Source organism: Harpia harpyja, chromosome Z (assembly GCF_026419915.1).
Source record: "Harpia harpyja isolate bHarHar1 chromosome Z, bHarHar1 primary haplotype, whole genome shotgun sequence".
Lineage (NCBI taxonomy): Eukaryota > Metazoa > Chordata > Aves > Accipitriformes > Accipitridae > Harpia > Harpia harpyja.
The window spans coordinates 99,946,669-99,960,241 of NC_068969.1; the positions used below are offsets into that span (position 1 = coordinate 99,946,669).

At 36.1% G+C, this 13,573-nt stretch overlaps 1 protein-coding gene across 1 annotated transcript in view; it reads left to right on the forward strand.

The window, feature by feature from the left end:
- The window catches only part of HCN1 (hyperpolarization activated cyclic nucleotide gated potassium channel 1), a 205,467-nt gene that overhangs the window by 110,074 nt on the left and 81,820 nt on the right, over nt 1-13,573 (forward strand). Inside the window, exon 3 of the mRNA XM_052777989.1 lies at nt 1,773-1,934. Within this exon, the coding sequence (XP_052633949.1) occupies nt 1,773-1,934 (162 nt within the window). The remainder of the gene's footprint in view (nt 1-1,772; nt 1,935-13,573) is intronic.

The window sequence follows — 13,573 nt, forward strand, 5'->3', positions numbered from 1 at the left end:
TAACCACATGGATAAAGTGTAACCTGAATGAGTGTTAGTGTTCCAAAGCAGTAGTAATCCTGCTATTTTTTCCAGTTCTTTAAAATAAAATTATTTCACTTAGTTCATATCATGTGATTGAAACTGTAGCTATTGAAATTGCTGTAATGTAAATACATTTCTTAACAAGACGAATGTGTAATGGTGACACTTTTCTGTTTATTTGCATTTACAGTATCTCCTAAATATCAGTGTCATTGCCTCAATTTTGACAGGAGCTCGATTGTGTTTGGATAAGACATGACATTTTGAATAATGTTACAAGCATCTGTTTCCAATGTGTGTCAAACTGGGATTTGGAATATATTCTCTTAAAATGCCCTAGATTGAAAAAATGTTTTGCCCATAAAGTTAATGTCTGAGGTATGTTTCTACTATGCAGGTTTTGCATTTTGGGACTCAAAACGTACACCATCATTTTCAAACAAAACCAAACTCCCACTAACAGAAAATGATGTTGATAAACACCGTAACACGCTCTCCATATTTGCACTTGTAGTCTTTTACAGTGTGGGTACTTAATTTCTTCTTTTAGTTTAGATATGTGAAAGTTAGGATACAAACGTTCTCTCTTCTTTCATATGTGAATTCCTTTATTTACAAAAGCTAAATGTCATGTGCCAATATGCCTGTATACCTCTGGCAATCTAGTGTTTTCAGCACTAGCCTCTGATTTCTATGTTTATCTGTAAAATTAAATAATATTTTCTACTTAAAATTCCATGAAACACCAGGTGGCCATTTTTCATCTTCTAAATGGAACTCCTGCATAGTGATAATTATGCATATGAAAATGTCACATATTTATCTTGAGTTGACTGAATTGTGTAATAAGTATTTGTAGTTAGGAAGTGCTTTAAAACCAGTATAGCAGAAAAGTGCTAAATGAGTGATTTTCTCCACACTATTTGGCAGCTGACTGCTGCTGTTCATGCTAATTCTGTCCAACAAATTTGCCCTGAAACCTGAAAAAGTCTGTGTTGTTTTTAAGAGGATACGTGTGATTTGCTGTAAGACACTTTTCAGATGCAAACTTTTTTTGTCTAAGAATGGAGGAATATATTGAAATCTAAGTGGTTATATAAGTTTGATATAAACTTAGCTACTACAGATGTAGTAGCCACTGGATTGTCAGGATTTTAGGAAAACTGCTAATGATTAAAAGCGATGAACTACCTTTTTGTCATTTTGCTTGGTGAACTGGAATGTGCAAATTGGATTAATAGTATAGAAACAGAAGTCCAAAAATATGTAAAATTACTTATATTGTTTCCTCACTCAGATTTTGGTTCTTTTAAGAAGGTAAGAAATGTGAAGGTGAATCTTTTCTGAACAGGTCATTGAATTTGTATTTCCCACAACTTTGTGAGTGTTTAGACACCAGGTTCACAGCCATGTAATGGTCTCACTACCTTTACCAGGCTTTTTTAATTTGTGACACTTGCTTCAATGGAAAGGAGTTGTAGGCTTCAACACTTTAGTTGGTGACTTCTTATCCAAAATATGCCTTTTGCAGCAGCTTATATAACACTGGTGTGCAGCCAAGAGTCAGGTGTGTGAGCACAGCTCTCTGCCCAAATTAATGTGCCCAAATTAATGGTCCTTGCTGAGAAATCTCAGCTTTTTTAGAACTTCAGGATGATACTTCCTTTCCTTTAACTTGCCCTATGAGAATTAAATGGTTTGCATTTCTGATTTGCATCATGTACATCACCTGTAATTTTTGCCCCTAGATTTTCCACATGACGTACGATCTGGCCAGTGCTGTGGTGAGAATCTTTAATCTAATCGGAATGATGCTGCTGCTGTGCCACTGGGATGGTTGTCTGCAGTTTTTAGTACCATTACTCCAGGATTTCCCACCAGATTGCTGGGTGTCCCTAAACGGTATGGTTGTAAGTATTGTTCATTTTTCATTGTGCTTTCTAAACATTATTTTTTTAAACAGTTAGTTTCAGACCTAGTTGTAAAAACATGTACCTAGTAATACAGTGCCCTGCAATTTACTCAAGGTTACTTTTGGGTTTTGTTGGCTGGCTTGTTAATGAACTAAAGTTTGTTTTGTAGCCCTCATCACCAATAAAATGATATTGACTCATTGTCACTAAATGAGCCAGAAAATGCTTTCAGTTTTAAGGTCATTCTAATTTATTAATGCTCATTCCCTCAAAAAAGCCACCAAAAGAAATTTGGAAACACTCAGTTCACCAATGCTTTCAATTTAGGCTCTAGTTTCAGTATGCTCCTGAAGATACATTATTGATGTTTGTTTCATCTAATGTTGTCCTCAGTTTGTTTTGTAAATAACTTCTGGGTCATCTCATGATCCCTTTACCAAGTTGTTCCCAACTTAACAGTCGACGTGAGTTTTTCTAAGTAAAAAAAGAGAAATAGATTTACTTCTATGATACTTTTGTGTCTTTGTGTTCAAGGATGGAATGTGGCTGTTCCTTCTTTATAAGGAAGGGTAATGATGTTCTGCTTGCTTGGCATGTGCCTTGAAGATCAATGGCTGTGAAAAATTAAGTAGTTTTTATCAAGTCAGATAATGAGGTAATAGACAGAACATTTTCTTAGGAAATACACTGAAAAAGTTGTTGAAATGTGCCTATACCAAAAAACCCCAAGAAACTCTCTCATTGGCCATTTACAATTTTAGAATCAATGAAACGGCACCTTTACTGTAGATGGGCATCTTGCTCAGTCCCACGTATTTCTGTTGTAGAAACATAACAGTGTTTGTTCCTTTAGGAATGTGATATTGCGCATTACAGTGGGAGCTGGTTGACTAAGATTGTCAGTCATACAGACAAGTATTTGCAGTCATCAAGCAACATCTTTAATGATAAACAACATGTTTTCTGACACCTCATTGTGCAGCTTTGCTAAAAAAATAGTGACTATCTTTAAAAATGGGATTGCTACAATAAAAGTAGGTCACCAGGATGCTGACTGGCATGTCTTTGCATTCCGCTGCATTCTGGGTTTTGCTTTGTAACATCTTCCATTCACATTTACAAAGGGTACATTTTCTACCAGCTTGTTAAAGGTCTGGATGAAAACCATGCTAGTGAGTGAAAGGAAGCCTTGGATTACACTTAATTGAAGTATTTAACTTTTAAAGAACACTGAGCTATTAAATTCTCTCTCTTCCATAAGAAGAGCTACATTTAATCTAAGAAGGCTGTGCACATTGTGCACATGCTCAGGGAGACCCTTCTTTCTCCCTGCCCACACTCAGGTTTTTTTTTATGGAAACAATACTCTCTCCTTACTGGCCACATACTCTTGGAAAGATCCTTTTTGAAAGTTGCACATTTTTTTTTCTTTTCTTTTTTTTTTTTTCTTGTCTGGCAACTGAATCTGTTGCTGTTGAATAGACATTGTGGGGAGATCTGAAAATTGAGCAAGATTATGTTCAAGCGTAGGTAGTCTTTTAGTCCTATGGCAAGAGAAAGAGTTGTGGACTGCCAGCCTGGAATCAAGCGCATATCTAAGGCCATTGGTGGGGGAAACAACCAGACCTTTCTTCTGACCTTGTCATGATGTTACGAGACATTTCCTGATTGCTTTCCAGGCTCTGGAAGTGATTTCTTTAGCACTGAATACAGACAGAGAAGCCATCATGAAGTATCAGTCCTCTGAATTTATAGAGGGAATAGATGGATGATGATGATGGTGGTGATGATGGTTACATGCTTTGCTGGTGTATTCAGAACCTCATCAACTGCTGACTTTGGAATTTGGAAAGGCTTCATGTTCCTCATACTGTAAGAGCTTTGGGAAGAGGGGTACCTTACTTGCCCGGTATACTGTAGCATATAAAAATTTCATCTGCTCTGAATTTTAAAACATTTGTTACTGCAATGACTGCACCTGATACTGGGGTTTGGACTCAAATGCTGTTGAGACAGATATCTGACTAGATAAGAATCTTAAGGCCTTTGTCTGTGAACTGGTAGTGAAGGCCATGGCAAAAGGCCAATGTTGTCAGGAAAAGGAGGTCTTTCCCAGTGCCAGCTAATGCACCTTTCTGTCAAAGTATTCCCTTCTGCTCAGATTTTAGTCAGAGATTTTAGTAGGTTAGTAGGTAAAGATAACTCCTTGCATGTGCACACTTTTGGAGTTTTGTTCACATTTCTGAGTCAAATAATTCTGAAATACAACCGCTCTAAGACAGACAAAATTGCCCCTCTTTGAATTTCAATCTTTTTTAGAGTAGGGGAGTGTTTGTGTGAGCATTTCCTGGGTTTCAGACTGTGGCTCCAATGTACATTCTTCAAAATGACATTGTTACTAGGGCTAACCTCAGGCTAATACACCAATTTTGCTTTGAAGTAAAATTTTAACACTTACACGTTGTGATCATTGGCTTGAAGACTTATTCAAGCCAATGTGTGCTCAGCCAGAAAAAGTTAGTTTTCCAATATGCAAGTCCGTTGCAAGCCAGAGCAATTGCTGATAACCTGATGCTAAAGAAAGTAAGGGTGCCATAAGGATGACATGCTGTCTCCTCAATAGACACGGCCTAGCATACTCTTCCAGCACATAGTTCCCTTCTGTCTTGTACATTAGTTGCTTTAGGCTGCAGAGTGCAAGAACAACTTCTAAAAGCCTTCTCCTGAAAGCTATTTCTTCTGTACTAGCTGGTACATGAAAGTATTCAAATTCCACAGGCATGCTCACAGTTTTACTTCATAAATACTGTTAAGAAGCATAACATAGGTTAAATTTAATGTCAAAAACAAATGAAACCAAGCTGCATTTTGCTTATTGCCTCTCTGAACAATGCAGCTGAATGCAATTAAAGCAAAACAAATAGGTTGGATTTTTTTCTTTGAAAGTATGATAAAAATGTCATAGTGCATCATGAAGTAGACTATGAAATGAAATGGAAAGCCTTCTCTGTAAAAGGGAATAAGATCACTACTGGTTTTAACTGCACCAACCTCCAGCCTAAGTGGTTCAACAAAAATGTTCAGATCATATTGGGATATTATCTTCAATAATAATAATAATGAACCCATATTGTATCTGTACTCTCAAATTGGCATTCTTGGCTAGTTCCTAACATTGGCCTTCATGTTGCTATGAAATGAAAGCCAGAGCTGGCATCTTCCTTTAATTTTTCTAAATGTGATCCCACTTGCCCACTTCTTTATCTTTACTGCCATTTGATTCCACTGACTTTATTAATGCTAAGTTACTATTGACAGGCAGGATATTGTGCTTTTCCAGAATATCAATGCACTTCTCTTTAAAAATAAGAAACCCAGTAAATACAATATAAAAGTAAGCAGCAGCTCTTTATTTCTGCTCACTTTAAGTCCTGTTCCAACCAATCCATTACAGACAAAATAACAGTCAATTACTTCTGCGAGGGTATATGGCTCTCTGATGCCATTCCTATTTTTTTTTAACACTGAGATTTTAAGTTTCATTCCTAAAAAAGGTCTTTTCTGAAGAAGTTTTACAGACTTTCCTACTGATGCTGCTGCTTAATTTCTCCTTGGCTCAGAAAGCCTATTATCTGCAGTTCTTTGTGTGATTTATCCTCAGCTTTCTGGTCTGCGTTGCTTCAGACTAGTGTAGTTCCATGATGACTCATAGACCAAACATCTTCGTCAAACCTAGAGTTTGAGCCAATAGTTCTTTAGAAAATTAGGAGTAAAACTTGCAGCTGAAACCAGGGGAGGCACAAGAACAGAAAAGCACAGTGGTCCTCTTCTATAGTCAGTCTGTGCAAACTGAGATTCCGCATTTTGCATTCAGTTTCAGCTGCAGTGAATTACAAAAACATAGTGTGTAAATAAGTCCCAACTGATGAACAGTTATAGCCAGGTCTTCTATGGGACAGAGTTTCTAGGCAAGTAGAGATGAGAGATGGCATTTTTGCCACTGATGCCATCTGGCCATCTAAGCATGACTGCCTGCAATAAGGCATCCCTTCCAGTAGATGATTAGTTTTTGTTGTACTGGAAGTTTGCTCTGGCTTTTCGTATCACCTGTGGCAAAGACTCAAAGGCACTTTAGCCCTTGAAGTAACAGTATCTGAAGATGCCCAACCTATATTTTCCTGTCTATATTTGCAATAATTGGTTGTATGGTTAGGAAAACATATAGTCCTTTAAGCAAGGTATTTACCTGGAATTTCCATATTTTTCACATATAATATTCCCTGAGTGAGATAAAAATCTAGCAGAGAAGTATGGAATTTAACTTGAAGGGTCAGTTTTTCAAAAGCCAAAAAGGATTGTAAAGCTTTTGGAAAGGGCTTGCTTTGCTGGCATTTCTCATGGCACTCAGCTGAAGTTTGCTCAGGAAGAACCTTCAGGTACTCTGGGTTATTTGTTTTGGCTTTTTCTTGCTGTCCTTGCAGTTGGATTTTTTGCAGCTCTTGGGGGTTTTAGGTTTTGGATTTGGTGAAGTGGATTTTGCATTATATTAACTCCTTTTTGTGTCACATCACTCCCTCAGGGGCAAAGGAAATCAGATGTTAGATTTCAGATCTTCATCTCTGACAGTATCAGCATTGCTAGGAAAAGAATATGGGAATTTCTGCTGTAGAGTCTGAAAGTCTCTCTCACTATAAAATGAATGACTTAAATAAATACTTGATAGGGAAATTCAGAAATGCAGGAGATGGTGAGTATTTATTATGCTCTAAGAACTGTGCTAACATATATATATAATATGCACAAAAACTTTAGTAATAACACACAGAACTTTAATTCTAAACATTGCTTAGTAATGAACACCATTTTCAGTTACACAATCATATGTTTTTTTCAATAAGATCTCTGCTTTACTGAATGGAGCTAAAGGAGTGCATTATAGTCGTTTGATGTTATTCAGCATTGGGTTTTCTCCTTTTTGATAATGCATCAGCTTAACACCTTTTTCCCTATAGCTGGCCATTAGAGCAGCTAATTTTCTCATGAGATTTTTCTGCATTTGGTCATTATGTGATTATCATCATTTAGAGCTTCACAAATCTTTTTGAGTACCTTTTTATTATATGACAAGATATTGTAGAGCAGCATTTAAAGCATTAGATGCCTCTGACTTCATTTGCAGTGTTGAGCAATAAATGGTTCTGTAAATCAAATCCCACAATCTTAAATTGGGTGCTTAGAAAATATGGAACATATGGGAATCATCTGATTACTAGAGGCACTGAGTATGTCATGAGGTATACTACTACTCTAACATATTTTATACTCATGTATTTATATTTATGTATGTCTATTTAGTTATAGCAATGCTTCTAGGAACAGATAAAAGATTGAAATTACCTATCAGAGATGGACTGTGATGAAGGTAAGGGGAATTGCCCAACTCAGATAAGTGCTGTATATACAACACAATTTGGAAATATGGTAATACCAATAACAACAATATGTAACTGACATTCTTAGGACTAAGGCACCCATATTTTGGGAACCTACAGGGAATAATAATATCCCTTCTAGTACGTGCCGCTGTTCAGAATTCAGTTACTGCTCTCTTTTGCACACAGCACTGACCTAGTCACTGAGGTCAGTCCATTTCCCCCTGCATCAAGATGATGAAGTAGTGACCTCTTTCAGTGGGTTGGGATCAAGTGTTAGGCCTAAAAATATATTATCTCAGAAGAATATATTAGTGCATGTGATTTGACACTATAAGAAACTGCAGAGGAACATTTTGTAGATGTGCAGTGCTAAATGACAAAGTATGTTTAAGGCAGAGTGAGGTCATGTGTTAACTGCAATACCAAAGTTTTATGCCAAGCTAGTGAGGACCAGAGAAATGGGGTAGCTGAGGACACTGTTGATTTAGCTCACTGTATCGTGATCAATGAAGAGGAAAACAAACCAAGTTCTCATTTTTACGACAATCGCAGAGGCTTTAGGAAGACCGCATAGGTTTTGGCTTATGCTTTTTTCTGTTCTCTGACAGGTTAGCAGGTCATCTGCTTTTGCAGGGCTAGAAGGGGAAGTAGTAATAACTTTTCCTTCCTACCTTCTTGCCTTTGGTGTAACATTCTGTATAATTTTGCTGATGTCTCCTGTACTTTTGGACTGTGTATTTTTGACAGTAGATTTCTGATGGGCTTACATAAAAACAGTTATTAGATTTCCTGTATCTCTTATTTATTGAAGACATTTCATTATTTACATTTTTTTCTGTGTATTGATTTCTGCCAACAGGAAACTGATTCCAAATAAGGAAATTCCTTTAATCAAACCCAGCATCTATACAATATGCTTTAAAAGTTATTTCTATCGTGGCTGCCTTTTCTTGTCCTAAAAATTGTATTCATTTGTTCCATACTATTTTCTTACTGTTTCTTTTATGTTTTCTGGTTGAGATTGTATTATTTGTCTCTTTCAAGCCATGAAACACTGGTGCAGATCAGTGTTTTTCTTCTTTCTAAAAATCTGAAATATAGCAGAAACTGTTTTCGATTCTGTGAAAGTCAGGCCTCACTGGTTCCCTAACCTAAACCAATGACAAAGGCATTCATCTTCATGACTTACTACCATTGATGTGTTCTTAGGTTGTCATTTTGAGCTCATTGTGTTAATACCGTGAGCTAATTGAGACGTAGAACCTTCAAAGTTGAAAAATAAAGGTGCAAAATAATTTACACAGAGCTTTAAAACTTCCTAAAAGTTTAACAGTAGAGAAAGTATTCATGTTACCCGTGAATATTTGGATTACAACTGAGACAAAAGTGAAAACAGTCCTTCAAAGAAGGTATTCCCAGTTGTAATCCCACAACTCTGCCAACTTTGGAAATTTTTTAGGATTATGAACTATTGTCATGAGCCCTGCTGCCATACTTTACTCTCACTAAAATACTTTAAACTCAATGTTGTAGTATTGATATAATTATTTAGTGCTGATGGTGATAGTTATTTCAGTAGATACTGGTGCTCAGTGCTACAGAGAAAGGATCTAAATTAGGACACCCGTGTTTGTAAGTGTTGATTGTAGCACTGTGTTGCTGATGTGATAATAGGTGCTGAAGAGGATGACTTCTGTAATGAATTAGTTGGCTGCCTTGCATGCTTCTGTTTCTTTCAGGTAGAAAGCTGGTCTTCCTTATATCAGATAAGAATAATGAAACAGTTAGAGGAAGCATGCAAAAGCAAATTGATGTACCTAATAGATACTAACTTATTTCCACACTTTTTCTTCATTATCGTAAGAGCTAGTGGGAAATTATCAAGATGTGGATGCAAGGAGGGACTTGCCCATTTATCATCAAAATTTAATTTCCATGTATCCCCCTCGAGAATCAACCCAACTCATAAATGCTTATACTGCAGTATATTGTGAAGGGATTTCTGGTAACTGTAAATTACAAAATTATTTATGTAAGCCTTAAACTTGAAAGATTACAAGAAACTTCCCATAATATGTTTAAGTCTAATGTTGTGTTTGATAGACACTCTAGGGAAAAATAACAGACATCATAAAGCATGCCTTAAGCCATTTCTTTAATAAAAAATGTGAACTAAAGCAGAAACATAAGTTAGACCTGTCATATTTTAGAACCTTGTATCCCTCATTTGCCTTAAAATGAATATTCAGGAGGAGTTATAAGCACCTCATGGCCAAATGCGGCTTCTGTGTTGTAGAAGAGTGTTCCCTTTGTTCTGGGGGAGCTGGATCAGTCTCTTTTGCTGTCTCTATAAATTTAATGGTAAGTGTTTATCTGCTTGTGGTGGTATTCCAGGTTGAACTGGGATATCAATGTAGAACAATTATTCTGAAGTAGCTTTCCATGAGTGGCCTTTTCTCCTGTGATTGGAATATCCCAAAACTGAACCCTTGGAATATTTGTGCCAGAGCAGGTTTCCCAGAATAAATTGAGCTTAAGATACATCCAGATGAATACCATTCCTATACAGTTGTTCTTCAGCAAATCTTTCTCTTTTTCATTGCAAACATATATTAATATGCACAGGCTAATTCTTGATCTGTATTCTGTAAGACTGTATAAAGATAATTGGCTTTGCACAAGCTGCATATTATTGCCAAGGGATCATTATAAACCATATCATAATCAGGTTTTCTCAAAAGCACTGATTTTACTGCTTTTAACTGCGGGGTTTTGCTATACGAAATTTGAACTTCCTACACATGGCTATTCAGCACCTGACTCATCCTAATATTTAAAGTACATCTGGAGAGAAGTATCTATTGAGATGCAGTTAGACATAAAAATTGGCCACCTGAAATTGTGTATTTAGAATGCTTATATTTCACATTAGAAAAAATCAAAGCAAGATACTTTGTTCTGGGTAATGTAATTCTGAACTGAGGCACTTCCATCCATCAGACACTTGAGACATTTTTGTTTCCATTGACCTGTGTCCACCAGACCTACATCAGTAGTCTATAGGGTCTGTAATCTGGATTCCCAAAATCCCAGAGAGAGGCAAGAGGTTATTATAACAATGTTTTTAAATGTGGTTATTTCTGAACTTCTCCTTCCATGGAAATTTTAATATGTCATGTTTTCACTTTAATTCACAATGAAGCTAAAAGCTAAACAAGGAAAATTCCATGTAGAACTGGAAGTCTCAATTTGCATCCGGTTCTGGTTACCAAAACATGAGGAAAGCAGGAAATATATGGCATTACTGTTTTCTTTCATTTGTTTTAATCTACTGATTTTCCTTAATAACTGAACTGGTTTTGCTCATACTTTTTAGACATATAAGCCAGGGATGTACACAACTCATTTGGATTTAGGCTGCACATATTTTGCCTGTTTTAAAAGAGTAGGATAATTTTAATGTTGCTCCCTTCCTGTCCCTTTCCTGCTCTTCCTGCTTTCTGCATGTACACTTATTTGAGCAGACTCAACCTGAAGTAATTCACATAGAGGTATAAAACTTTCAGAAAATGATGTAATTTAATAGAAATTATGGAAAGGATTTTCTATAGGAGAGATACAGTAATAGTCCACAAATTTTACATTATCCGAAATGTGCAGCATCTTATTTAACATTATTATTCATAACTAAATTTTGAAGAATATCTTCTATGTAATCTGTGTACAAATGTCTACGTATTACTTGTATGAGCAAGCAGTATGCACTTTCTTATATCAATTACTTAAACATTAAATGCCTCTTAAATATATTTTGAATTTGTTTTGCTATCTGGATTTTTATGTCTGTTTCATTTATGTCTGTTTAGAAGATGCTATTGATAATATAAGGAAAAGAACAAAGCCCTGTGGTGAGACTTTCTCTGGTCTGTATATCACTTTTAATAATTTGCAGTGGGGTTTTTTTCTCATGTGGGAGGAATAGCAATCTTAGCATTAAAAAATTGCTGAGTATCTATTTAAAGAAACTGGTATAAATCATTTACTAATCTATTTAACCTAGCTGTAAAAATAAGGACAGTTTTCCCTAAATTTAAAAAAAAAAAAACATTATTGACATTATGTCTAGACATCATTTTGTGGGTGGTGTTTAGGCTGCTAAATAATTTTTGCTTTATATTATTTCATTACCTTGAAAGTCTTGCAGACTCTGGTAAGCACCTGCAGTCTTAGGGCATCTGAATTCAAGAACAGGTCCTCAGCAAAACTCAGATGAGTTCTGAGAAAAAGAAAAGCCTCTGACCTAGATCCAGCCTACTTGCTTTGACACCGAGGTTTGTTCTTTTCGTAGAGCCAAAACAGTATTTCAGGTGCAAAACTCCTTTGCTTCCTACTATCACTGCCTAATAAAATAATGCACAGCTTTTTGTAGGACATAGTATTTGATGAAGGACTGTGATTTACCAAAAAAGCAGACCAGCCTCTTGAGGGCTCAGGTATTTAGTAAGTTAATTTCCTGAAGAACTGTAAACTAACCAGATGTAGCCTTAAGTCTCAAAGGCATCAGGTTAAGAAATAAATTGAAAAACTGACAAGAAAAGTGTTGCCTTCAGTACCAGCTAAGTGAAGAAGAATGCTTAAAACCAGCACTGAACCTCTGCCTTAAAAATTACGTTACTTAAAGAGAAGACAAAACATAATAAAAATTACATCTTTAGATTAAGGAGAAAATTATTTGAATTTGCCTATGTGGTACCAAGGATCACCTTACCAGGGAAAGAACCTCTTTTTTAAAGCACTGGAACTCCTGAATCCCAGTCCCAGCCCTTACGCTGATTCTCTGTGTGAAACTAGCATTGGTTCACCTTGATTCATTTTTAAGCAGATTAAAACATATTCAGACCCTATGTAGATACATTTGCCTTTATGAGTAGATTATATTAGACTGTTTTAATCTACTGTAATCCACTCCCCCCCCCCCCCCAAGGACACATTCCTACAAATACTTACAAAGAAAATATATTTTGCTAGACTATGTATGTATATAGAACGAGGGTGAAAGTATTTCTTGGAAAATCAGGCTTTGAATGTTTTCAGATGTTCTTAGTGAGAAAGCATCGTTTTACTATGATTTTGTGCATGTCTGTCTGTGTATCTTTCAATTTATGTATCAAATTTTCCTAGCCTTTTCCTAATAATAGCTTTTTCTACGACTTGCTAAGTTAGTTGTTTCCTTCCTTGTTTTTATGTAGCTTCAAAATCACTTTGACTCAGAGAGAATGGTGATAGCACTCAGAAAGCTAAATGTCCACTGCCAAAAACTTATCACTTTTATTTGGCATTTTATTTGGGATCAGGTGCTTCACATAATTTGCTGTCTAGTCTGAGTTGTTTACAGAATACAGAGATGAAGTTCCTTCTGCTGAGTTCCCTTTTCTAAATTGGTTGCAAATATTGTCTGTGATGGTGGAGATTCTTCCTAACAGTTTTCAGTAAAGCAGTACACTGTAGAGTCACGAGTCGGGTTTATGTCACTTCACTCCTTCAGCTGTCTCCCAGAACTGTACTATATTAAGCCCACATTATCATCTGCCTGTTCTTGACTATCAGATAGCTACTGTTGAAAATTCAAAGCTTTTCTTCGTGGTTGCATTATAAAAGCATTTCATAAATGGTTTGATTCAATGCTTGAGGCTTGTTAAATAAGCTGTTTTGCATCACATCCAGCTTCTTTCACCAACTGAAAAGAGCAGGAAAAAAGATACAGTGTCTTTAATGCACTCTGATTTTTTACTTCTCCTGAACAGTGCTATTTCATGAACTTCAGTTTCGCATCGAAAATGCTTCCTTGCAATGTTTATGTATTCTCTTATTAGACATGCCATTGTTTTGACTTTTTTTTTTCTTTCCTTGTAGGAAAGTGTTTCTCTCTGGGATGCTTTGTTTGCCCACTGAAATTATGTTCACTAAAAACCTGTAGATGTACTTACTTGTTAAAATCACTTATTGTGACCACACAATACTTACTGTGTACTTACTGTGATTGCAACATATTTTCCCTTTGGCAGACAATGGGTGTCTGTTCCAGTTGGTCCCTTGTAAACAATGTCACTTAAGTTTATTTCAGGATCAAAAACCAGTGTGATTTGAACTTCATCAAACTTCGAGTGTGCTATGAGAGAGGAGAACAAAGGCCAAATGTCT